Source organism: Rhopalosiphum maidis, chromosome 3 (assembly GCF_003676215.2).
Source record: "Rhopalosiphum maidis isolate BTI-1 chromosome 3, ASM367621v3, whole genome shotgun sequence".
Lineage (NCBI taxonomy): Eukaryota > Metazoa > Arthropoda > Insecta > Hemiptera > Aphididae > Rhopalosiphum > Rhopalosiphum maidis.
The window spans coordinates 20,153,457-20,178,097 of NC_040879.1; the positions used below are offsets into that span (position 1 = coordinate 20,153,457).

At 28.9% G+C, this 24,641-nt stretch overlaps 2 protein-coding genes across 3 annotated transcripts; both read left to right on the top strand.

Moving 5' to 3' along the window:
* Window positions 1-1,287: 1,287 nt before the first annotated feature.
* LOC113559267 (serine/threonine-protein phosphatase 2A 56 kDa regulatory subunit gamma isoform-like) lies at window positions 1,288-12,166 on the top strand. The gene is made up of 4 exons (XM_026964929.1): window positions 1,288-1,465; window positions 7,495-8,015; window positions 11,055-11,444; window positions 11,957-12,166. The coding sequence occupies exons 1-4, from the start codon at window positions 1,288-1,290 to the stop codon at window positions 12,164-12,166; spliced, it is 1,299 nt and encodes a 432-aa protein (XP_026820730.1).
* Window positions 12,167-23,764: 11,598 nt separating this feature from the next.
* LOC113557290 (protein GVQW3-like) lies at window positions 23,765-24,411 on the top strand. Of its 2 annotated transcripts, none has more exons than XM_026962736.1 (2): window positions 23,765-24,040; window positions 24,101-24,411. In XM_026962736.1, the coding sequence occupies exons 1-2, from the start codon at window positions 23,794-23,796 to the stop codon at window positions 24,373-24,375; spliced, it is 522 nt and encodes a 173-aa protein (XP_026818537.1). In that variant the 5' UTR covers window positions 23,765-23,793; the 3' UTR covers window positions 24,376-24,411. The 2 variants fall into 2 exon arrangements, with proteins under 2 accessions (XP_026818537.1, XP_026818538.1); XM_026962737.1 differs by having other exon boundaries at window positions 24,128-24,411.
* Window positions 24,412-24,641: the final 230 nt, after the last annotated feature.

A 24,641-nucleotide genomic window follows, 5' to 3' on the forward strand; every position in this document is an offset into this window, starting at 1 on the left:
ATCTTAAAAAACTATTAAACTAGTTACGTAATGAAACAATATAAATAAAAATAGTTGTAATGATTCCGGTGCGTGGATTTGACTGTACATAGGTAATACGTACGAGTACGAATATATTTCACAGTATTGTTGTTATTCCAATTATTACTTGGTGTGTTACAATCCGAAACTACAAAAACTTAAGAAATAATTAATTATATTTGACAATTTTTGTTGGAATGAAAATAAGTGAGGACTGAGGACTGGGGCACTGGGTAAGGGGGCCTTTTCGTGTAGGGGTCCAGGCGGCAAATGTCCATTTTTTCCCCGTTAAATCCGCCACTGGTTTTTAAATGTAATCAAAAATAAAAAAATACATTCCATATAGGACGATATTATCAGGTACGTTATTATTTTAATTTTATAATAAATGTACAATAAATATTAAACTGTGTACTTATATATTTAATATTTATAGATAAATATATATAATCTTATTTTTGTACTTTATTACCTTAAGATATTATTTATGTTTTACGAAATGAAACCAAAACCTGTACACAGTTGTGGTGCTCTTTGAATAACGAAACACTAAAAGCTTCTGGGGAAATGTCATTGAACGGATTTCGTCTGTCATAGGTCTCGATGCATCACCAAAGCTAATTTTAAGATGCCAATAATGTACTCGTACATTGCTTTGAACACGTATTTGTTTATTGCCAGCCGTTTAACATTCAGTGGCCTACAGCTGTAAATAATATTTACAAATTAGCCTATTGATGTTCACGTGTATTGTGTTGATCAAACACGACGTCGAGTGAAATCATAGGGTGGTGAACAATGATTCAGTTGTTTCAATCGAGCAAATATTATTTTGTGAGATCGAGAATTGCACCGCAATTTCTATTCGCCATATTAATATATTAAAATGTCCGACGGAGGATAAGATATTTAAACATCTTACATATTTATCGAAACAGATAAGCAGTCGGGACTAAATATTCATAACATTTATTTATTATCATACAATTATTGTGAACAGCATTGCGTTTTGTAAAACATAATTCAGTTATTATAAGCGATATTGCTTTTTTTATAATAATCAAAATAAAACGAGTGTGTTATTTAAATGAGCATTATATTATTAGTATAATATCTATGGTAATTTATTTTCTTTACCGTGGTTTTTAATAATTACCTGGGACACTGTTGTTATTTTTTAATCAATATATAAAACCTTTAGTTTTTTTCCGTTCTAAATTATCTACAAGCATTACTGACTTTAATTTTCATTTCTTTAGTATAATTATGAATATTAATGTAAGTTTGGATGATAATCAAGACCTCCAAAATATAAGTAATATTTTAGTAAAATTAATAAAAAAATGTACGGTATATTTATCGGCCAATGATGACGAGCTACTGAAACAAAAAATAAGCGATTTGAACGGATTGTATGCAATGTGGATTAATGATACTGACGACGGTAAACTATTTTATTCACTGGCATATTTTACTTTTTCTACCTATATCTGCATTGTTAAACGTGAACTTATTTTTAAACACATTTAACTTATGATTTAAATATTTAAAAAAAATTGCATGCGAACAATAAATAATTCTTGAAATCTTTCGAACATTAGCTACAAAAATCAAAAAAAAAAAAAACACTAATAAGACCAATACATTTATTGCATCATTTTAAAAATTAAATTTTATTTTTGAATATCTATATAAATATGCGAATGTTTGTGTGTGTGTCTTACTAACGATTAAAAATTTAAATACCATTTGTTGAAGCTCTAAACCTAAAACAAAACATCCTCAAATTATTATAAATTGTAATGGGAACAAATCTCTCGCTAAAAAATAATATGATAAATAATACTACATTTTTTAATCGAATATATATATATATATATATATACTACTAATAATTTAATCTTATTTGTTCAAAAATCAATATGGCACATTTAATAGTTTTAGATGTCAAAGACAGTTTCTATAAAAAACAAAAAAATATTTGTAAGGACTAGAGCGTTAGGTACTATTTTAGACATAATGTATTAACTAGGCTTTCGTTTAAATTGTCGGTGAGATTTAAACAGACTAATCCCTATTTAAAATTAGTCTCTGATTTTTTGAAAATATCATTGACGATTAAAGTAATAGTTTGAAGTTTCTACAATCAATATTTTTTGAATAAATATCAAAATAATACTGTTTAAGGATAAATCGTTATTTTATCTTTGAATAACCATATCGTTAAAATTTGAATTTCAAGTGCACTAAAATGTGTTTAATTGTTTAAAATTCCAGTATGTAATAATTATCAGGGAAATAATATTTAACTGTCAAGCCTTGAATATCAAAATAAATAACTATTTTATGGATTTTGAACTACAATATAATTTACAAATATTCTTGATTTTGTTGAATTTGGCCAGTTTTAAATTTTAAACTCCAAACGTTGTGACGATATACCTACTTTTGGATAATTTATTTATGTTTATTCCTTTGTTTAATTACAACAATAAAGATAAACAAAAATTATCTTGTCAAAAAATTGGTGTTCCGTAATATTTCCATTTTTACTGTTTTTTCTTCGCGATATTTGAATAAAGTTATAAGGAATTTTCATACTTTTGATTATAAAAATTACCAACTAAATCTAATATGCATAATTTCATTTATATAACTAATTATAAGTCATTACAATATTATTTATTAGTAAACAAAATGAACCACTATATCTTATTAAATAATTTATATATACTATGAATATTATAAAAGTTATAATCTATTCATAATTATTCAATAATCATAATAATTTATAATAAATCTAATCAATGAAAATTGTTTTCTAGAAAAATAATTTGGTTAAAATAAAGCAAAGAAAATCTAGAAAATTTAACAACACATTTTAACATATGCAAAAGTTTCGCTTAACAATAATCCTGAATCTACAAGGTAGCTCTGAGAATTTCAAAATTACTCTTAATTCTTATTACACAAACAATTTCGAATATCGATTAGGTTTTCTATGAAAATTCGAATTATTCACCGAGTTCATACAACAATTTTTTATTAAACTAAAGTACATACCGAGTATTCCACAAAAATAAATGTTACGTAATATGTGTAAATACAAATATGAATATGTATATATGTATTATATTGTAAGCTGCATTCGACTTTGTAGGCGAGAGATGTGTATTTTCTAAATGTTATTGAATGTGGTTTTCTCGCGAACATACTATACGACGTTCGTAGTAAGCAGGTAATCTTTTTGGTTTTGAACGATTATTAAATGCATTTCGAGAAACATCATAACTCACGGATAGTGTTTGAAATACTATATTAACGTATATATTGCTATCCGTATCGTATAACCTTATTATTTATTTTCAAAATATTTTAATATATACACACACGCGCGCGTATACATATTTTACGACCACATAATGTTCGAAAAACGTCTTATTATTCGGTAAATCGATATCTGTTCAGAATCGTTTTCGAATGCGACGGTGATTGCTTTCAAAACAATAATAACATACAGCACTGGCTGTCTCTAAGGATTAAGTAGTACCCCACTTAGAGATCTCTCGGGATGAATGTGGGCTCGGCGACCTGGATGGCGGTAATTTAAAACTTATCCAGTCCTAGGTAGACCGAATATTCACAATAGATGATAGCGTTTCGCGGACAATGGGTCGCATTTTTGTTCAAAGCGTGCGGACAAAAACGACATAAGATGGAAAGACGATGCTCCCCCATGTCGGGGGTCGAGGGTCTTGCCAAAAATCAGACCGAACACGGCGTGTCCCCCGTGACACGGCCGTTCAGGATTTATTTTGAGGATAATAAATCGAAATATATGATATATTTTCGATTATACGCATTGTCATAATCTCTGTGTTTAGCGATCGGTTGTACCAATACCTATTTTTCATCCTTTAACAACAATAAAATATGTGTATGTGTGTAGCCCTCGAAAAATCTCATATAATGGTTGCTATACCTATACACTATACATACAATACTATATTATACTATACACTGATTATAAATTCCGACGTGGATCCTTGAACTGTATCCTTTATATCGCGTCTCATAGGAATTCCATTATGGACATTCGTGGTCGTCATACACGTGGGTTGTAGGTTTTAACATCGTGTGGAGGTAGTAATAGTTTAATGATTCAAAGTTGTTTTAACGGGGTAAACATTTGTTTAGCACTTAGCTACTTGAAACAAAATTAAAATGTAGTACTAATAATAACTACAATTCGAGTGCTTGAAAACATATTTACGAACTTTAACCGGACAAGATAGTTTGAGTACACATTTAACTATTTTATACATTCACAAATAGATCATATTCATAGGAGTCGACAAGTCAAGTATAGATAATCAAGAGTTTATTGCAAAATCGAGACAAACGGTTTTACATGTACACATATATTATTATTTTAGTTCACTCGTTTTATTAAAGGTTAATCGAATGGTTATATGATGTCAGTTGTGCTTACCAACATTTGTAACTTATAAATTATAAGTTACAATACTATTAAAAATACCCATTATTAGTATTAATTTTCTCTTATAAAAAACGTGTATTAAAAAAGAAATGTTTGTACTTTTAAGGGGGATATTTTTCTAATAAGGGAGAAAATAATAGTTGTCATATCTATTTAAAATAATAGTTACATTGTTTGTTTTCATTGCAATCCTACTTCTATCCAATATAACTATGCTGTAACAATGTAACAATGTTTACACGGATGGTTCCACTAATTATACTTATTAATTATTATTGTAAAAAGCGATTTTTTTTTTAACTCTCAATATTTTTTTATAATATCTATGTAAAAATACATAGATTTTCAACTTTGAAGGTTGTTTCTGGTAGAAAATTAGATATAGTCGGTACTTAAGGGCGTTAAAATAAAATTTAATTTACAAGGAAACTGGAAAAAAAAATTATACAGTTTAGAAAATATTTTAGTATAAAAATATCAAGTTAAACGACTTATGATGAACATTTTATTAATACTAATAAAAAAAAAAATCGATATACATAGTCATGATATTATTTTATAAGCGTTTATAGTTAGAACTTTGTAGTTATTTGTTCTCAAAATCTTGGAAATTTTCAAATATTTTATAGTTAAGAAAGGGACAAATAGGTAATCATTTTATTGTGAAAATAGATATAATGGAGGAGTAAGTCACTAGTCACTATTATGTATAATATGTTAAATTTGAATTCAATAATAAATTCAACGAAAAATAATTCTAAACGAAGACGGTCTGTCAGCCTTAATAATTATATATTATATGAAATGGTATATTTTATGACATACCTATTAATATTGCTATTAAACTAATTTGTTTTATTATTAATAATACAGTAAGTTGAGTACATTTTTCCAATAACACTGCGTTGAAAAATTTAATTGTGTAGGTATATAAAATATAATAAAATACACTAAAAGTTTCAAATACACACTTATAATATTTTTAAATTTCAATACAAAAACTTTAACCATTTAAAAAAAATTTGTATTGATATTTATAACAAAAAAATTTCAAATTTCAAATATCTATAAGAAACTCAAAAAGAGTTAAAATATTTTTAAAATTATGTCATGTACAATGAAGTGGCGTATATAGGAATTAATATTTTTTCGGGGGGGGGGGAGGGGGAGAGGGTTATTATATTATTATGTTAATTTTCGAGGCAGGTCCATATAGTGTGCAACGTGTACCCGTACCAACAATTAATTTCGGTGGAGAGGTTGAAACCCTAACGGCTTAACCCCCTTAGCGTATGTCAATGGTACAATTTAATTATAGAAAATGATGATATAAATATTAGACGATAAATTTGTTAACATTGAAATTCAGAAGCTTATAAAAAACATGTATTGATTATTTCATTTTTTAAAAAATTGTAATAATAAAGTTTATAAAAAACTTTGTATTACGTATCCAAACATTTTTTAACCGGATTTGTGGAAAAAAAAAACAAAAAATTTTGAATGTCAACTGTTTTTCAATAACTCTTAGAAAAATTAAAAATATTTTTATAAACTGAACAATAGGAGATTTTATCAACCAAACAAGGGCCAATTGTTGAAAATTAAAAGTATTTAAGGTTTTCAATTTTTTAGTTACACTAAAAGAAAAAAAAGAAAATTGATTTTGTCGAACTACTAGTTTTGTGTAAAAAATTCAATTTTTCGTTAATATTTCACGATTATTTGGAATAGTATTGTGAATATTTTAGATTGTATCCCTTAAAGTACCAATTAGCTCCAAATTACTACCAGAAATCACTTCCAAAGTTGAATATCAAAGTATTATTACTATTTACTGACAGAAAAGGTGATGACAGACGGAGAAAATAAAGATAAAACGCACATATCATTGTAAATTTAATATATTCATCGCTCCGCTCCTACTCAAAATCCATTAAATTTTTAATATTTTAACCTTAGATTTGAAAATTTAACGCAAGTCTCTTTTCAGGTTGTTATTACTGGAATTAAAAAATAAAGTTCAGTAGTTCCACGAATATTTTTTATGTGCATCTAATGTTAAAATTCGATAAAATTAGTCACATAATATAACGATTTTTCATTAAACGTTTTTTATTATTTCGTTGTAATTCAAAACGAATAATTATCGATACTTAAAACTTTCATCAAATCGTCATATTAGTATATATTCTATAAATGATAATAATATGATAAAAAAAACTTAAAACATTATGACTTTTTCAAGCTATAACACAAGGTTCCTCGTAAAATGTTCGTGTACAAATAAAAATAAAAACGAAATACATTGCCTCAATATTATTTTTATAAGCGTTTGGTCACCAAATTCATGAAATTTTACAATTTGTTTTGTAGTCTAAAACGTATTTTTATAGCTAAGGCTTGACAATTCGATACAAAGTTTCGTGTGAGTGTTGTTCATCGTGTACCAGAAATGTTTTTTTTTCGATTATTGCAATTTAAAATGTACGGATAGGTGGTCGGAACTTAGACGATTATTGTGCTTGATATACACGCGACGCCGTCGGCAAAAGGCAATTCAATTAACCGTGTATTGCTCAATAGATGAAATAAATCATTTTAATAGCAATACGACGACGGCGGTGTACCGTTACATGTATTTTATACTCATCGACGTCGACTGACAGACCGCGGCCGATGGCCGACATTAATGCGTCTGCGGCAGCGACGTTCCGGTCGTTAGCTTTGGTCCGTACCGAAGACGGATTTCGAGCGTTGGCCACATCGCCGGAGTTTTCGGTCGACAGATCCGTTTTGAAATCGGCTATAATACATAATACGATTTTTGTACCGCATTACCGCATATTCTATACCGCTCCTCCCGGCGAGGAGGGACCATAATATTAATATGAATGTTGTCATCTGTAACGATTATTATGTTTGCCGGACAACGGCCCATCTCTGACTGCCGTTGGATTTTTCATCATCAGATTATTCGGCCGACGTGTACGCGGCCGTCGCGGGAATGTTCGCGGCCAACGTGTTCCGGCCGCTGCCGCCCTCGTCGTACGCGGCGGCCGACGACGACGAGTGCGGCGCGGACGTCGGCGCCGCCGTAGTCGGCTCCGGCGCCGGACAAGACGCCGTCGCGGCCGCCGCAGTCGAGTTCCAGCAGACGGCCATGGCGTACCAGGCGTTCCGGGCGTTCGTGGACCGGCTGGCGTTCGACGGCCACGCGGCCGGCCCGCACATGGGACGGCGATTCGCGGGCGGCCTGGCGCACCGGCTGAACGCGGCCGACGTGAACGAGCGGCTGACGGCCCGCGACACGATGATCCGCGTCCGGGAAACGTGCCCGTCCGCCCGGGCCGGCGTGCTGGACGCGGCCGTCGACGAGCTGGCCGACTTCGCGTACGGGTACGTGCCGCGGCACAACGGCGTCCTCGAGCTGCTCGACCTGATCGCCGACACGGTGGTCTACACGGACGTCGACCGGCCGGCCGTCGAAAAGGTGATGACCGCCGCCGCACCTCCCCGCGGGTTTTCGCCGCGGTGTTTTCGATCATCCGCCGATGAGCCGTGGGCGATTTTCCGACCGCGCGGTTTACATAACACTATTACTATTATAACAGTATGCGTGTAGGTGTGCACACACGCCCTCGGTTATCGGTTGAACCGTTGGTTTCCAAACTTTTGGTCTTTACCGCCCACTTAGGTAACACAGTCTGTACCGTCTATGATGACGCCGGTCGTAACGGCGTATTGGGGTATAACGCCGGTAGTATCAAATATCCGGTTTATTTGTATGTACAGAATAACTGATTATAACGGAGCTGGGAATAACGCAATATTGGATAGGATTATAACTCAAAAATTGGGACGCTACACGTCATAACTGGTACCATCTATAACGACGCCGATCGTACCGGCATGGGGTATATTATTGTTATCTCAAATATTCGTCTAATATCGTTGGTGTAATTACATACCTAGATAGGCATCACACAGAATCGTGTGTATAAAACACTATCATATGTGAAATATCGGTGTTTTCGTGAGTTTTAAGTTTTTAAAATGATTTTTTAATTTTAATTTTGTTATTGACTTTTTAAAAAAAAAATATACAAGCAAATGCACCATGTTTAAACAAAATAATAAAAAACAATAGGTATGTATTTATAAAAAAACATGTTCAAATTAAAATTATAACCATTAACTTTTGTAATTTAAAATACATTGTAAATGTAGAATATACGCAGGTAAAAAAAATTAAATTTGGTTATAACGACGTATTTTTTATAATATTTATGGGCGAATATTTTTAATTTTACCCTGGGCGCCAAATTTTAACGACACGCCTCTGAGTATATCTCCACAGATTGCTTTTTATGATACAACCGTTGTTTTTTTTTTTGTTTGTACATCGGTACAATGCGACTGTTGAAGAAAATTGTAACGGTCACTGCTCTCTTTTTCTGATCCAATGCCCCCTAATTAAGCTTGTAACTTCCATCGCCCACCTAGTTTGCTGTAGAAGCCCCCAAGAGGGTGGTATTTAGTAAATACTGGGTTAAACTTTAAATATACCTAACAGCGCCGTAACGTTAAAGCACAGATCGTGTTTATGAACACTTTATATTATAATAATACGTATGATTCTTTTGCGTTAAAATATATACATTTATATGAATGCACACGACCAAAGGTCTTTGAAATATTTACTCTTGAAACAATATTTGGATTTTTGACAATAGAATATAGAAATGGAATAATTGCGGTTGTGTTGGATTAATAAAATACCTTATTTGCGTCTGTGTTTAATCGAACAGTGGTATAGTTTGCAAACGATCCGAGGCCTACTTCATAGAATAAAAGCGTAAAATATACGAATGTTTATCTAAGGAAATTGTTTGGCCTTGTCATATTCTTAGAAATAGGAAAATACGAACGAATGTCCGAATCGTTAAGAAATTACCTAACACTTTTGAAAAATTTCGTTTGAATAGTATACAATTGAGACACATTTGTAGCATAAAAAGCATCGTGTCGGGCAATCAAGATAAAATATGCAAATCCATCGAAATTCGAGCTCTATATATTACCTTTAAGTTGGAAAATGGGTCAATTCACTTAAATATTAAAGTTAATAACACAAAATAAGTTCTGCTGAAAGCAACTTTGCAGTTTTGTATGTGTGTAAGAAGAAGACAATTCACTGGCTTGCGTCCTCTTAATCGTTACTGGTTGCTCACCCGTCCGTCAATTATTTGTCTGCTAATACGTATTTATTTATTTATTGTATTCCATGGACGATTTATAAAATGTATACTGACCAACAATTTCTTTGCCGAGGCTTTCAACGTGTTTTTAGAACTCTCAGGACCCAAGGTGAACATACAATCAATTGTAGATTTATACTATTTAAATAGAAAAAAAACAATTGATTATAGTGCGCAGTTAGAAAATAACCAAAAATTAAAATATATAAAATGTAGGTAATTATTTATGTAAGTATAATTGATTAAAAAATAATAAATATATACAGAAAATCAAAAAAATCATTTTTTACATGAATTATAGTAAACTTTATCATATGATAATAACAATTTGATAATTTCGTTAATGCCCATCGTAAAAACCGTTTAATCATATTTTGTATTATTCCAGAAATAAACGTAGAGGGTTAAGTATAAAAATAATTTTATCTATGCGATAACCTAAATAATATTTGAACACTAACTTAAATAATAATTTGGTTGTAATTTTGTATACTTTAAATTATTATAATAATTAGTGTAACAAATATTCAAATAATGCTCTAAAAAAATAAACGGCCAAAAATATATTTGTTTATATTGCATGACATAAAAAAAATATTTAATAGTTTAATAAAATAATAATTCATAGAATATGAAAAAGTTTGTTTAAGTGCAGAACCCGGGGCGGTGCCCGGAATTATGCTTTATCGCAGAGCAATGTCATAAAATCAGCTAATAATTATTCACTTATTGTTCAATATTTATAAACAGATTGATATTAATTTGAAATCCTCTCTCTCTCTCCAAACACAAAACATTTAAATTTACATTGAATGTTCATTATATTATTATTTTAAGATGATACATAATATGTACTAAGTAAGAATAATATGATGATCGGTTTAGTACTATGGTTTATGACATTGTGTGGCATTATTCGAATTAATACCTTCGTACAAAACGTATTTATTATATCCCAGAAACTTAATATATATATATTTTTTTTTTTATTTTTAATTTTAAAAATATTGATTATAGTTGATATTGTTGGTATATACGAATGAGTTGTCTTATAACGAGTTATCATATTAATATCTCATTTAATTTGTTTTATTTCGTTTTCGTTAATAAGAAAATGGGTATAAATGTATTTTAAATGTTTTAAACGTATCTATTTTTAAATATATTTAATCGAATTTAATACCGAAGTATCATTCCTATATATATGTATATATATTGTGTATCTTACTTCTCAAAATATAATAATTATTTATTGTTTTCTATCGTTGCAGTTATCCAGAGTTTTGTTACGTTTACTCAAACACCAACACCTATTTTCATTCAAGTCCAAGCTAATAGAATGTATAAAAGCTTTAGATAGTCTAAACGAAGAGTTGATTCCTGGAGCGTTAATATTCATCATGGACATCTGGAAGAGTCATAAAGTGAAAACCATTGTTTTGCTGCGCACAATGATTGAGTTGTACGACTGGTGCAACAAAGAAAAATGGATGAAATTGCAGTTGTTGGTCGTGAGCCACTTATCCAAATTTTTCAGCGATTACGATTTTCAGCTAGCCGAGGAATCTATGAACTTTTGGATTCGAATTCTGCACGAAAACCTTAAATATTGGCAAGAGAGGACAGATAATATCAGAGTCGTCGTGAACGCATTGAAAAAAGTAATATCAAATGTCGTTAACTTACCAAATGTTTTATCATGATTTCAACGATGTGCATGTCATTATATAGTATTAATTGGTGGTTGTAATAATTAATATTGTATTGTACGTTATTTATATAATTTTGTTTCAATCATTACACATGTATTTTTGAAAACTGATAATAGAAACATAATTTAGATAAATCATATTAATATACACGATTGACAGTTTTAAGTCTATTATGTCTATACCTTTACATATTATACTTATTATACACGGAAAGTGAGATTTATACGGATAAATTGGCTTTAATTAATTTAAATTGAGCTTTTTCTATAGACTAAACAATACTAATAAAAGAGAGGCAAAATGCATAAAAAAAAATTGTTAATGCTTTTATATTGTATGAATTTATTCACTTGTTTCGTTCTAATACAATTAAAAATGTCATAAATTACCCGAACTCCATATCTGTATTATTATATTTAACTTAATAATTACTACTAAAGAAACATTTTAAATCTGTTTAGGTGACGCGAACTCATTGGAACTCGGATTGTGTGAAAATGGCAAAAAACTTGTTAAACATAATGGTTATGAAAAATGTGATAAAAAACAGTTGTGTGGAAGATCCGGAGGAGACGTTCCAGGAAGGGAAATCTAAAGTGATAAATTATTGTGACTACATATCCCAGAAAATGCTAAAACCACTGATAAATCCTTCGAAATCAACTGTTTAGCCTTACTGTACGGTCGATACACGGACAAGAAGCTCAAACAATAGATTGCGCAATAAAGAATGTATAGAACGTGATGAAAAATAAAATTTAAATCTGAACTTGAAAAAAGTTCTTTTAATTAAAACGAAAATAGTTTTATACGCATATTTTAAGTACCATACAAACATTGTGATGTGTGTTTTTATTTATTCGATTTAATCTTCTTATACCGAAATCCGTATAAATGATATCGTGTAAGGGTTAAACGTCATGCAGTTTAAAAACTTTTTAATTGCCAATTTTAAGGGTTTGAATAATATTAAAATTGTTTTCTTCATCGAGCAGTCATATAATTTGTGACTGCTGGGTTTTAGCACACAAGAGCGTATACAGAGCGATTAATTTGTAAACAATTAAATATATTACACTTTATATCAATACATTTATATACTTTTTTTTTTTTAAAAGCCATTAGGTGCTTACAAAAATTATAAAATCTATAATCTTATATATATAAATTTTTTCATAGTTATTTTCCCAATTACCTTGGTATGATAATAATAAAAAAAATTATTTACAAACAATTTACATTATACAGTAGTTGGTCACTCCCAAGCCATTTACTGTGCGGGAGTGAAAGTTCATATCAATATTAGATTAATAATATTTATAATAATAATTTATACGATATACATAATATGTGAAACAATATAATAAGTATGATATGAATTAATACATAATAATATTGGTTAGCATATTTTGAAGAATATAAGTAAAAAGATAAATGTGAAACGGAGCATGTAAAATAATTTTTGATTTACAAAAATAGAAAGACGATTTTTCTAATGTTTAATGTAGTTGGATAATCGTATGCTATAAGCTATATAATATTAAAAATAACGGCAATAATGTATTATAAATTATATTATAATTATAACATCGATATTGATGAGTCTGTAGTTCGTTAGATTTTACAATTCCTACTGTATGCTTGCCGTAAGAACAACTCTATAACAACTGTTATAGATTTGTATGACTTTACAAAATGATTACATAATGATAATTATAACTACTCACATTATGAACGTTAGAAAACTATAGTTGTTGTTTTCAGTGTATCTATAAATGCAAAATAGGTACATTATTTTATTGAATATATTATTATAATCTTATCGAAATTTTCATTTATTTTAAGCCTATTATGATTCAAGTTGATGTATGTTTTTATGTATTTGTTGTTTTATACACGATAAATTATCAAGTACAGTATTTGTGTGTACATTGTCATGCATCAACATTCAATATTTGTTTAATAACATAGCTTTAATAACAAGCAAAGCTCTCATTCAATCGTATTACTTACCGGCTACTATGTAACCATTCAAAATTGTAAATGTATGACTTAAATGTAGAGAAAATATGTAACTAAATAATATCTAAGATCAAAAAAAATATATGTATTGTAAGTATTTTCACCTTAAATTAATAAAATGATAAAAACAAAAATAATGAGAGGTTTATTAAATTATAAAAAGTACTCATTTTAAGCCATTAGTATTATTTTGGTTAACTTAATTCAAAATTAGGTTATATTAGTGAAGTTAGAATTTTAATAAATCTTATTCATAATTTATGCAATAATTTTTTATTAATTAAGTACCTATTTCCATTACTTTAAATACAATTTTAGATTTCGCAGAATGAGTAAAGCTATGAAGTATTGTTTTTGTAATGATGTGTTATTTTGGATTCTGAGAAAAGTGATAAATGTATTAACTTCAGGGGGTCCAAAGTGATATTCCCAAAACGGTTGTTGTTAAAATAATTTAGAAAAATAAAACACAAACGAAAATCAAGAAACAGCGAGAATTTTTACCCAAAACCATGATTTTACTGCAGTGATGGGGACAAAATCGTTTTTTTAGTATCACTCAAAAACAAATAACTGTTGATACTTGAAATTTTCAACTAATTTTGATATTTGTATTCTATTTGTGTGATATATTTCTCAAAATATTTTGATTCTTTTTGTCATTATTTATGTTTTTATTCTATAAATGTGGATAAAAAAATGTTTACTGGTTCAAAAAGTATGAAAATTGAAAACAAGATTCTTCATAACTTAAAATTATTATAGCTAGGTTAGGTAGTTTTAATTAAAATTTTGCCAAAAATATACTTAAAATTGTTTAAATATTCAATATCTATAACTAAGGACTAAAAATCCAATACAAAGTTTCTCTTAAGTGGGTATTAATATGCCTAGTAACCAAAAATCTTACAAATATAAAAATACAGGTTTTTATAGGCATTTTAAATTTAAACTTGGATACAATTAGAAATAAACAAATAAAATTATTCAAATACGTATCAAATTATTATTTTAAATTTCAATTTAGATTAATATCTATACAAATAATATTCACATTATGCTAGGAAAACTGTTTGTTAGGCTGTTAGATTATAGGCCGTACATGCAATATTAATATATAAGAAAATGTATATTTATTTATAGACTGTTTAAGACTTTTAAACATTTAATCTTTTATAAGAAGTTTGAATCTATGCTAATTCGTCCAGTCTTTAAAGTTTATGAACTTAGTTATATTCAAAATAGATTTAAAATATAAGTTTTCATCTCGAATATATCAGGGAAACTCTTGTCTTAACTGGTAAATCTAATAAAATAATTATAATATAATATTGGGCTGAAAATTAAATTTATTATTTATTTACAGAGTTTAGCTCATTTGGCCTATTTTTCATACAACACACACGGTATACCATGGTTGAATTTTTATTTTTTTTTGTTTTTAAAATATTGATCATTAGACATTAGTATTTATGAAAAAAAAAATTCGATTGTATACGGACAAAGATAACGGCGGACGTAGGCTAATATGTTGACTATCGACTTTGTGTAACTCGTTTACCGAATCTGTCTATACTAAAAAATCACATACGATTCTATTATAATATGATCGTGTAGTTGGACAAAGAGCGGCTTCAACTCCTTCAGCGTCCGGTGCGAGTATTAACCTAGCCTGATCAAATTCTTATTTTGGCTCCTGTGTCGTCGCATGTGTCGAATGTATATAACGTCGGGCCTGAGTTGGACGTATTGTAAGACACATAATGTTTTTCTCGGAATTAAATACATTTTATTAAACAATAGATAGACTCCAAATGGCGAGTATGATTCATTCTATAGCATATACTAGTAACAGGCAATTAGGCATGTATGAAATATAATATATTTTAAAATCATAAAATGAGGTACAATAAAAAAAAAAATAAATAAAAATAGCATGTATAAACATAAGAAAATATACTTTAACCGTGTGCTTCACATTTTTTTAGTATTACGTATATATGAATGTACAAAGGGTTTATAGAAATTTTACGAATTAGTGTGGAACGTAGGTCTAATTAATGTTTCGATAATTTTCTTTTAAGAATGTTTAATTTAAATATTTGCGAACACTAAAAAAAAAAAAAATTATGTTTAGAATATCTGAATTTGCCAATATAGTCTTTTCAAAGTATTATGAGTATTACAATTGTATTCCTGAGTAGGCACGTCGAAACATATTATAAGCTTTTTAACTACGGTAAATTTAAATTTATCAAAATGCTCATACAATACCACAAAAAAATAAAAAATAACAATAAACAAACACTCCAACGTTTAGCTGTATTATAATTGTTTTTTTTTTTTATTATTATTATTACGTCGAGCGTTAAAATATTAAAATTGCCGTCTTCTCTACTGCCCAAGTATGTCGTCTAGTGTGCCGGTTGCGTGTTCGATTTCGATAAATCAAACGAAATAATCCACAGTGATAATAATTATTACAGTTAAGTTGTTGTCGGGTGCGCGTGTTTGTTCGTGTGCGGGGGCGGACGGACCGCGCGTTTAATAGGTACTACGATTTCATTATAACGTTACCGCTCTCTTTTACTGGGTCAGTACCCACACAATACAATGCTATACCTTTATCACGTCATCAACGCGATTACCGAAATAAAAATATAAAAAAATCCGCGGGGTGGACTCGTAGTTCGACTACGCCGCGCCGTAGGTATAAAACGTATGTATATATAAAAAAAACAAAAAAAATACGCGAGATCGGCTTCTGCGATAACAATAATGTTATTACGACGGGCCGATATGTCACGGCGGTAATACGATTGTGCGATATTATTATAAACGTGTCCGCCGACCGAACACAGTTGCCGAGACGACCGTCTTGATTATATGTTATTGACAAAAGGTTCGGCGAGATACGCAGTGTTTTATAGTAGTATTATACCGCGGTATCGGTAATGTTCGTGCCAACGTCGAGTTCGAGCTTCGCGGCTAAAAATAATAATACGAAAAAAATGATAATAACAATTTCAGTAAAAAATAATTCCCGACCGACTCACATCATAAATATAATATTATAATATATATAACCTAACCTCTATACCTACTGTACGCGTTGTTCGAACCTTTTTCGCGTTTAAGAAAATGTCGAGGGAAAAACCGTTTTGTATTTTGACCGTGTTTATAGATTTTCGCGTAGGTAATGCCTATACATAATAAATACATTTTATAAACAAAAAAATAAACGTGTTGATAATATTATTACACTCGACGATGTACAGTGTACACTATATTATTTATGCGTACTTTATTGATTTTACTGCATATTTGCGTCAAAGCATTCTGTCGTACAATTTGGTTTTCAAACCGTCGACACGGTATTTTACAAAAATGCGCCCCTGTTTATTATCCGATTTTGTTAAAATCGATTTTCTTATTTTGTTTTAATTAAAAAACGGATAATTTTGTATATACTTTAAATTAACACCAAATGTTTATTTTAGCATTTTCTATGCACGGAACAATTTAAAAAATGTTTTGAATCTTTTTGAAATATTTATATACCTACAATTTAAATTTTGTTTTTAATTATTAGTCTTTTTTTTTTTAAATATCGATAAAAAACTACATAAGAGCATGCACTCCCACTCATAATGTATATTAAATTATTATCCAAGCGATAATCACTTATTTTAATTATTAATTATTGTTATTATTTTTAAGTAATTAATTTAATAATAATAATTGTAGTTAGTTGATATAAATCAATAACATTGTTTGTGAAACTTATTTAAAACTTATTCGATTTATTCAAAATGTCTATTAATTTTATTGAAAAAAAAAATATGCATTTATTTGCCCAGCCTTGATTATTTTACTCACTGATGTAAACAATTTGGAAGGACACTGCAGGTAAATTTACGTTTCAAACGATCATTTTAAAAACCGTTTTGTATAATATAATATTAAATTGTGTTGTCCACGAGTGTTGACGTCCGGCGGTTGGATCGCTGGTGCTCGACAGCTGTGTCGATTGGCGGAAACACGTTCCTCCTTTCTCTTCTCTAATACCTATTTGTCCGACTTCCTGATTTTAGTATCTATAGATAGGTATTGCCTCACTATGCGTAGACATCATTTTTCTCCTTATTCCTATTTTCTTTCTGATGTATGTGTTTTTTTTTATGTTAAACTCGTTTTGTGCTTAATTACCGCATTCTGATTGGTTGTTTTTCGTATTGTATTGATTGATAGTCCCGAAAATGATCGTTTTACGTAGACTGTAGACAATCGCAGTATTACACCGAAACAGTCCGTTAAGTTATCCACACTTATAACTTGTAACACAACAATTAAAGTATAAAAATATCATTTTTATATTAATTTATATTCAGTTAAAAATAAAATTATCGATATTAAAAATAGTTTAGATTAAAACATAATAGTAAGCAAGTTAATGAATCCAAATCCGGTACTAAAATTTGAATCCGTCTTATCCAAACCATGTAGTTTGGTCTAGTGATAAGGTCTAAGGATGACTACGAGTGGGTTCTCAATTGTCGAATTAGTTCTCAGGTTGTCTCCAGGTAACATATACCAATAAATTGGTTCCCGCGAGCTTTCGTGATAATACGATATTGTTGAATTAACTTTTCAAATTATTATGATATATTCAATCAGCAACAACTTCCTTCCTATTTTATACAGACTCAGGACTCTATAGAATTCTGAATAATTATAGATATAGAACATATTTTATACTTCAAACACTATATAGAATGCCTAGGCGTTGTTAAAAATGTTTCTCGGTATAAAATATTCATATTATACGCTATATACGTATTACGTATTGGTCAATATTAATATTTTTTCCTTACACCAATAATAATAATTAAGTGAAAATAAACCATTAGATACTACTAAATACAACTAGTTATAAATTTATATTTATAAGCTTTCCCAGACATCGTAAAACCTAATAAAATATTATAAGATTATCGATTTGTACATATTTTATAACAGTTGTATACTGGAAAGTATAATTTTGTTTGGAAACCAATTCGAAGAATTTATTGTACACCGGAAAGCAATTTTTTCGGGAACCAATTCTGTATTACTCAGGTCTAAAATTGTTTTTTATAACAGTTGCTTTATTAATCAAACTAGGTTATATAGTGAATATATTTTTAAAACGTTTAAGAATCAATATTTTTTTTTTTAGTTAAATTCAAATCACTAAAAACGCTGTACTATTACTATTTATTTATATATATATATATATATTTTTTTTTTAATCAAAGGTTTTAAATTAAAAATAGCACAATGCTATCTTAGTATCTTACGCTATAGTTAGCGAGATGAGTGCTCAACGCCAAGCCCATTGTGCCATGTCTGCTATTTTAATCCTGTTATATATAATCTATTTCGACTATATGGGATTTCCGTGAACACATCCCTTACCGTAGGTAATAGAAAAAAAATGTAAGTTTATAACGAAATAGTACGGTATAAAAGTGATCTATATTTTTATTTTTTAAGTAATGAGAATCAGTTAGCTCTTTATTAATTATTCATTTTTATTGCACATATTCAATTGAGATTTTTACATTACCTTAGTACGTATATATAATTATATTTTTACATAAAAACATTATTAGAATTAATCTGTTTTGTTATACTTACATATTTCTTAGTATAAATGTTTAGACATTTAGTACTCTTTTTATTATACTATTCAACAACAATGCTTCTGCTTTATAAATGAAGATGTAATTTCTGACGCAGTTATATTCTTTGTCTTTTTGTCAAGTATCATTTGGAATTGTACACACTAAACGCGTGTATGTTAAATATTTTATCATCATTATGTTGTATTGTATTGTGCATTCACATGTCCTTTCAACGTTGTAAAAAAAAAAATCTCATATACAGTACCTAACACAGAAGGCATACTTGAATAATAATTAAAAGTATTATTTGTTTTTATTTTTTTTTTTATAAAAATTAGCTATTATAATATTATTTTATGAGTTTCAGATGCGTCAAAATTATTAAAATGATATTATACTTATAAGTGGTGAACGGATTTAAATGCAAAATGCATTTTTTCTGAATGTCCGAAAACATTACTTTCCAAGCAAAAAGTTCATTTCATACATCAAACAATTAAAAAATTTAACTTTAATTTTGCATTTTTTTATGTTTTTAAATCATTTTTATAGAAGGATTGATAAAATTTGATAAAATTAAGTAGCACCTGATTATACAGTGCTATTATGAAACACAATGTAAAAGTATAACGAATGTATCTATCTAAATTGTATATTCATTTTTTGGAAATAATTTTCAGAGTAAAAAGAAGACAGGAGCACTAGAAGATGATGAAAATTGTACAAATAATTAATACTAAAGAATAAAAATTTATATAATTAAACTAATTTTTTCAATGTTAAAAATAATTTTATGAGTATTTTTTATGTAATTTAAAAAAAAATCTGTTATGTGTGCATTAAATCGTATTTTTTAAGGATTTTTTCTTATTTTTTAGAACATTTAAATAAGTTACCTATTTATAATATAATTTCATAACCCTTACCATAAATGTGTGAAATAAATATAAATACATATTTTGTATAAAAGTATAGTTTTCATTATTTAAGGTGAATATTGCAAATGTTCTAATAAAATATGAAAAACTTTTATGTCGTGAAATTGTTAACACAACGGAGTCGTTCATTGAAATTTACTATAGGTAAAATAATAATTATTTATTTAGTTATTATTTTATTAAATGCACGAAACTTCGTTTAATACAGATTAATGATTATGAATAAACTAGTTTATAAAGCTAAAACGGACTTGGTCTTTTTATTTCCTGGTTAGTTTTAAGTTTGAATCTCACTGAGGATCACTGCGAAAGTGGCGCATTTCATAAAATATAAAAGATGCATTTTATTATAATATTTATAATAATACAATATACAGTCGTCGGTGTAGCAGAGTATTATTTTGTCTATGTGAATCCGTTTATTCATTATGTTTTTGTCTCTCAAGGACATACAATTATAATTAATTACTATAACATTATTTTCTCGGTGATTGACATCGTTTATAAAATATTTATACATCATATAAATAATAAATATTTAGATACAAAGTCAACATACTAGCGACATTATTTATGAGTATACTGTATACAACCGAAAACATGTAATATACTGGGAAATAAAAAATGATCGATTTATTTTCGAGAGGATTTACGTGTCATTTAAAGGTTAATGTCTTGAGAATTGAAGTGGTCGTACACTCGTACGTATTATTTTTCAAAACCTTAAAGTAGAGGCATTTTATTCTGAAAATAAAAATAAATAAATGAATTATATACCTATAAGAGAGACGAATAATAAATTAATAAATTATTGAGATTAGATTACTCGTCGGTTGTCACGTTTCGTTATCATTATTATAGCGATACTCAACACTATTTTTGTTTTCGTTTTATATTTACCATTATACATTTGAATAATTGAAAGCAACAATAAATGTCGATTTTGAATAAGTATTCGACAAATTATTTCTCAGTGGAAGTAGATGTAATATTATTATTTTTTTTTTCGAGTTTTAAACGCTTTTATAATAAACACGAGTAAAGATTTTCGAAGTGTAAAATATTAAGCTTTGGCGACTGTAATGGATGTACTGTGATGTATTTAACCATGTACTAAAACTACTGGTCAAACAAATAAAAATTATAATAATGTATATATGTAAATATGAAAACTTATCTTAATAATATTTTCAATTATAATCGTATAATCTTGTAAGTTAAAGTCATTAAAATCTACAGTTATAATATATATAACGCTCTTTAAACATGATTAAAGTTTACAATTTAAATACACTTTTAACGGACGAAATAATGTCAAAGTGAACATGCTGAGCTTAAAAAGGATTGAATAAACCCTGCACACAAATTGCATTTCAGAAAATAATGGAAAGTCTTTAGGTGCAACTCAAATGGCTGATTGACGTGAAGCTGTCAAATGATGTAAAAAGGGAAAAATTGGCCTTCATTATATAGATAAATTGATAAATAGTTGGTTCATTTTTTAGTGTACCTATTAAGTTATCTGAAATCTCACCTCTAAAAGTTGTCAAAAATATAAAGAATGTATACAAGTATTTTCAAGTCGAGAAAAGCTGCTCATGTCAGAACCATGGAAATTATGAAGTAGTAATAAGTATATTATATAACTACAAAAATGCTTTTTACATTGAAGCCTGCAGTTTTTAGGTAAATAGGTACTTGTAATAATATATGATTAATAATCTACAGTTCAGTGGGTGAACAATTTACAATTAATTTAATTATGAATAACAATATCTTAACAAACTTACCAATTCATTTAAACTCTAAAGATTAAATAAAATTATATTTCTTATAATTACTTTTAACAAATTAAATATAAATTGTATTTAATAATGTCTATTAATTTAGCTAAATATATTATGCGAAAATTATTATTATTTTTATAAGTGTACCATATACTATAATATAATTATGTATTCCGTTCAATTAGCAAATGAGGACCCCTACTTCCTTAGTTTATAAGTTAATTTTAGCTTTAATTAGTATTATTAATCAATCATATTTTTGTGATATTGATATTAAATATTTATATAATATGTACCCTTTTAACCTGGGTTCAAGCCCGTTTTTGTGCAGATAATTAAATAAATAAATATTAAAAATCGGTATATTAATTTCGTATTACACTGATTAGCAAATTTTTAACTTGTTACAAAAGAATACAATACCTATGACGTAACAGAACTTACGTGAAGCTGTATTAACTTAAAATTTGGGAAATACGTGTTTCTTTATATTTTTATATCATTAAGATTAAAATCATTATTAATAGTTATCTATAACGAAAAATAATAATAATGTTTAGCGACAATCATTTTGCACTATGAAATGACTATAAACTATTATAATCTAATACGTAGAAATTGCGCATTATCATGTTTACAAAAATATTTTATTCGACGTATTAGATAGGTAATAATATATCGTGATAAACCATAAAAATCATTTTAATATACCTATTACCTACCATTTTAAAAATACTATCTAGATACCTAATTATAGATACTGCAAAATCAGTGCTCGGAGTGTTTTAAAAGATCATTTGAATATTGAATTTGGCCATGTTCAAGTGTACACGTTTGTTTGATTTTATAATTATTTTAATACAACAATTAATATCTAAAGTATAAACATATTTTAAATAGAGTTATTTTTCGTGAGTATACAGTATTTAATCGTGTATTTAATAACATCCAGAGAAAAGATAGTTATGAGAAAAAAATTAAAGTTTAGTTTTTTCATAATCTTTAGTAAGTTGTAAATAGTTATAATTATTTAACTATTTTTATTAACTATTTGATGAATTTGTATTTAAAATGATGTACTCGTGGGACCATGAACATTTTCAGCGGGGCACTTTAATTTATTGAAGAATAAAAAAAATAAAATGAAATAGTTGGTACTGCTTTGCTGTATAGTGTGTGTACTGTATACACCCACACGGGCCACGTGGGTCACTGTAGTAATGAATATGTCAAATTTGAATCATTGTATAAACCACACTATTGTACGCGAAAAACGATTTTGAGCGGAGACAATCTGTCAGCCTATATAACTGAATATTATGTATGTAACTATTTGCACTATGGTTGATTGATTTAATTTTTGTCGGAAACACTTAGGTAATTAATTATATTGTTGCATTAAATGTCGAATCAATATCATTTAAGCGTAAGAAAGTGTGAATAGGGTCATAATATAAACAAGTAATATCTTAAAATTAATTACGTATTTTGAAAATGTTATTGCGTAAAGTAAAATTAATATTATACGTAAACGTTTTAGTGCTCATGAATAATATTATAAATTATAATATAATAATGAATATCCTTATAGGTATATTTATAATTTAAGCATGTATAATGTCGTTCAAATTTGAACTTTAAATGTACCTAATTAAAGAAAAAAAGTATTCCTATGTATTTTTAATATGTACGAGGTCTAATCAAAAAGTATCGAGACTGATACGATTAATCGTAAACCAGTTTGAGTATGAACTTGCATGTGCTATATTAATCTAACTTTATATGTTGGGAAAATATATTAGACATAGATTAGATTAAAATTGTTTCAGTCGGCTTCTAGGTGCGATTAAGTCAAGTATGTTTTTACGTCCCGTCGGATTTCATAATGAGCGAAAATACAGAACAACGAGTGTGCATTAAATTTTGCCATAAACTGGGAAAAACGGCTACTGAAACCTACCAAATGTTATTGTTAGCTTATGGAGATGAAACCATGTCCCGTGCTCGCGTTTTTGAATGGTTTAAACGATTTAAAGAGGGTAGAACAACTGTTGAAAGTGATGAACGTGAAGGACGCCCATCAACAAGCCGCAATGAGGAAATGATACAAAAAATACGAACAGCAATACGAGGTAACCGTCGTTTGACAATTATGGAACTTAGTAATGAGTTTCAAATTTAATTTGGATCAGTTCAAACCATATTGACGACTGATTTAGACATGAGAAGAGTTGCAGCCAAATTTGTACCAAAACTGCTCTCAGGTGAGCAAAAAGAAAATCGAAAACAGATCGCCACTGATTTGCTAGAGTGTTCCGAATCTGATGATTTTTTTTTAAAATCAATTATAACTGGTGACGAGACTTGGGTATATGGCTACGATCCAGAAACAAAGGTACAATCTTCGCAGTGGAAGACACCTGATTCACCACGACCAAAAAAGCTCGTCAAGTTCGGAGTCAAGTGAAGGTCATGTTGACCGTTTTTTTTGACTACCAAGGTGTTGTTCATCATGAGTATGCTCCTAAAGGACAGACTATAACAAAGGAGTACTACATTGATGTTCTTCGCCGTTTACGAGACGCTGTACGAAGAAAAAGACCCGAGTTTAAAGAGTCTGGTAGTTGGAAATTGCATCACGATAATGCACCAGCCCATTCAGCCCATGTTGTGCAGCAGTTTTTGGCTAAACATGGTATCCCAGTTGTTTCTCAACCCCCCTATTCACCAGAC

Coding starts and splice junctions, on each gene's coding strand:
- LOC113557290 (XM_026962736.1), top strand. CDS start 23,794: ATGAGCGAAAATACAGAACAACGAGTGTGCATTAAATTTTGCCATAAA. Junction 24,041..24,100: donor AATACGAACAGCAATACGAG/GTAACCGTCGTT, acceptor AATTTGGATCAG/TTCAAACCATATTGACGACT.
- LOC113559267 (XM_026964929.1), top strand. CDS start 1,288: ATGAATATTAATGTAAGTTTGGATGATAATCAAGACCTCCAAAATATA. Junction 1,466..7,494: donor GATTAATGATACTGACGACG/GTAAACTATTTT, acceptor TTTCATCATCAG/ATTATTCGGCCGACGTGTAC. Junction 8,016..11,054: donor ACCGGCCGGCCGTCGAAAAG/GTGATGACCGCC, acceptor CTATCGTTGCAG/TTATCCAGAGTTTTGTTACG.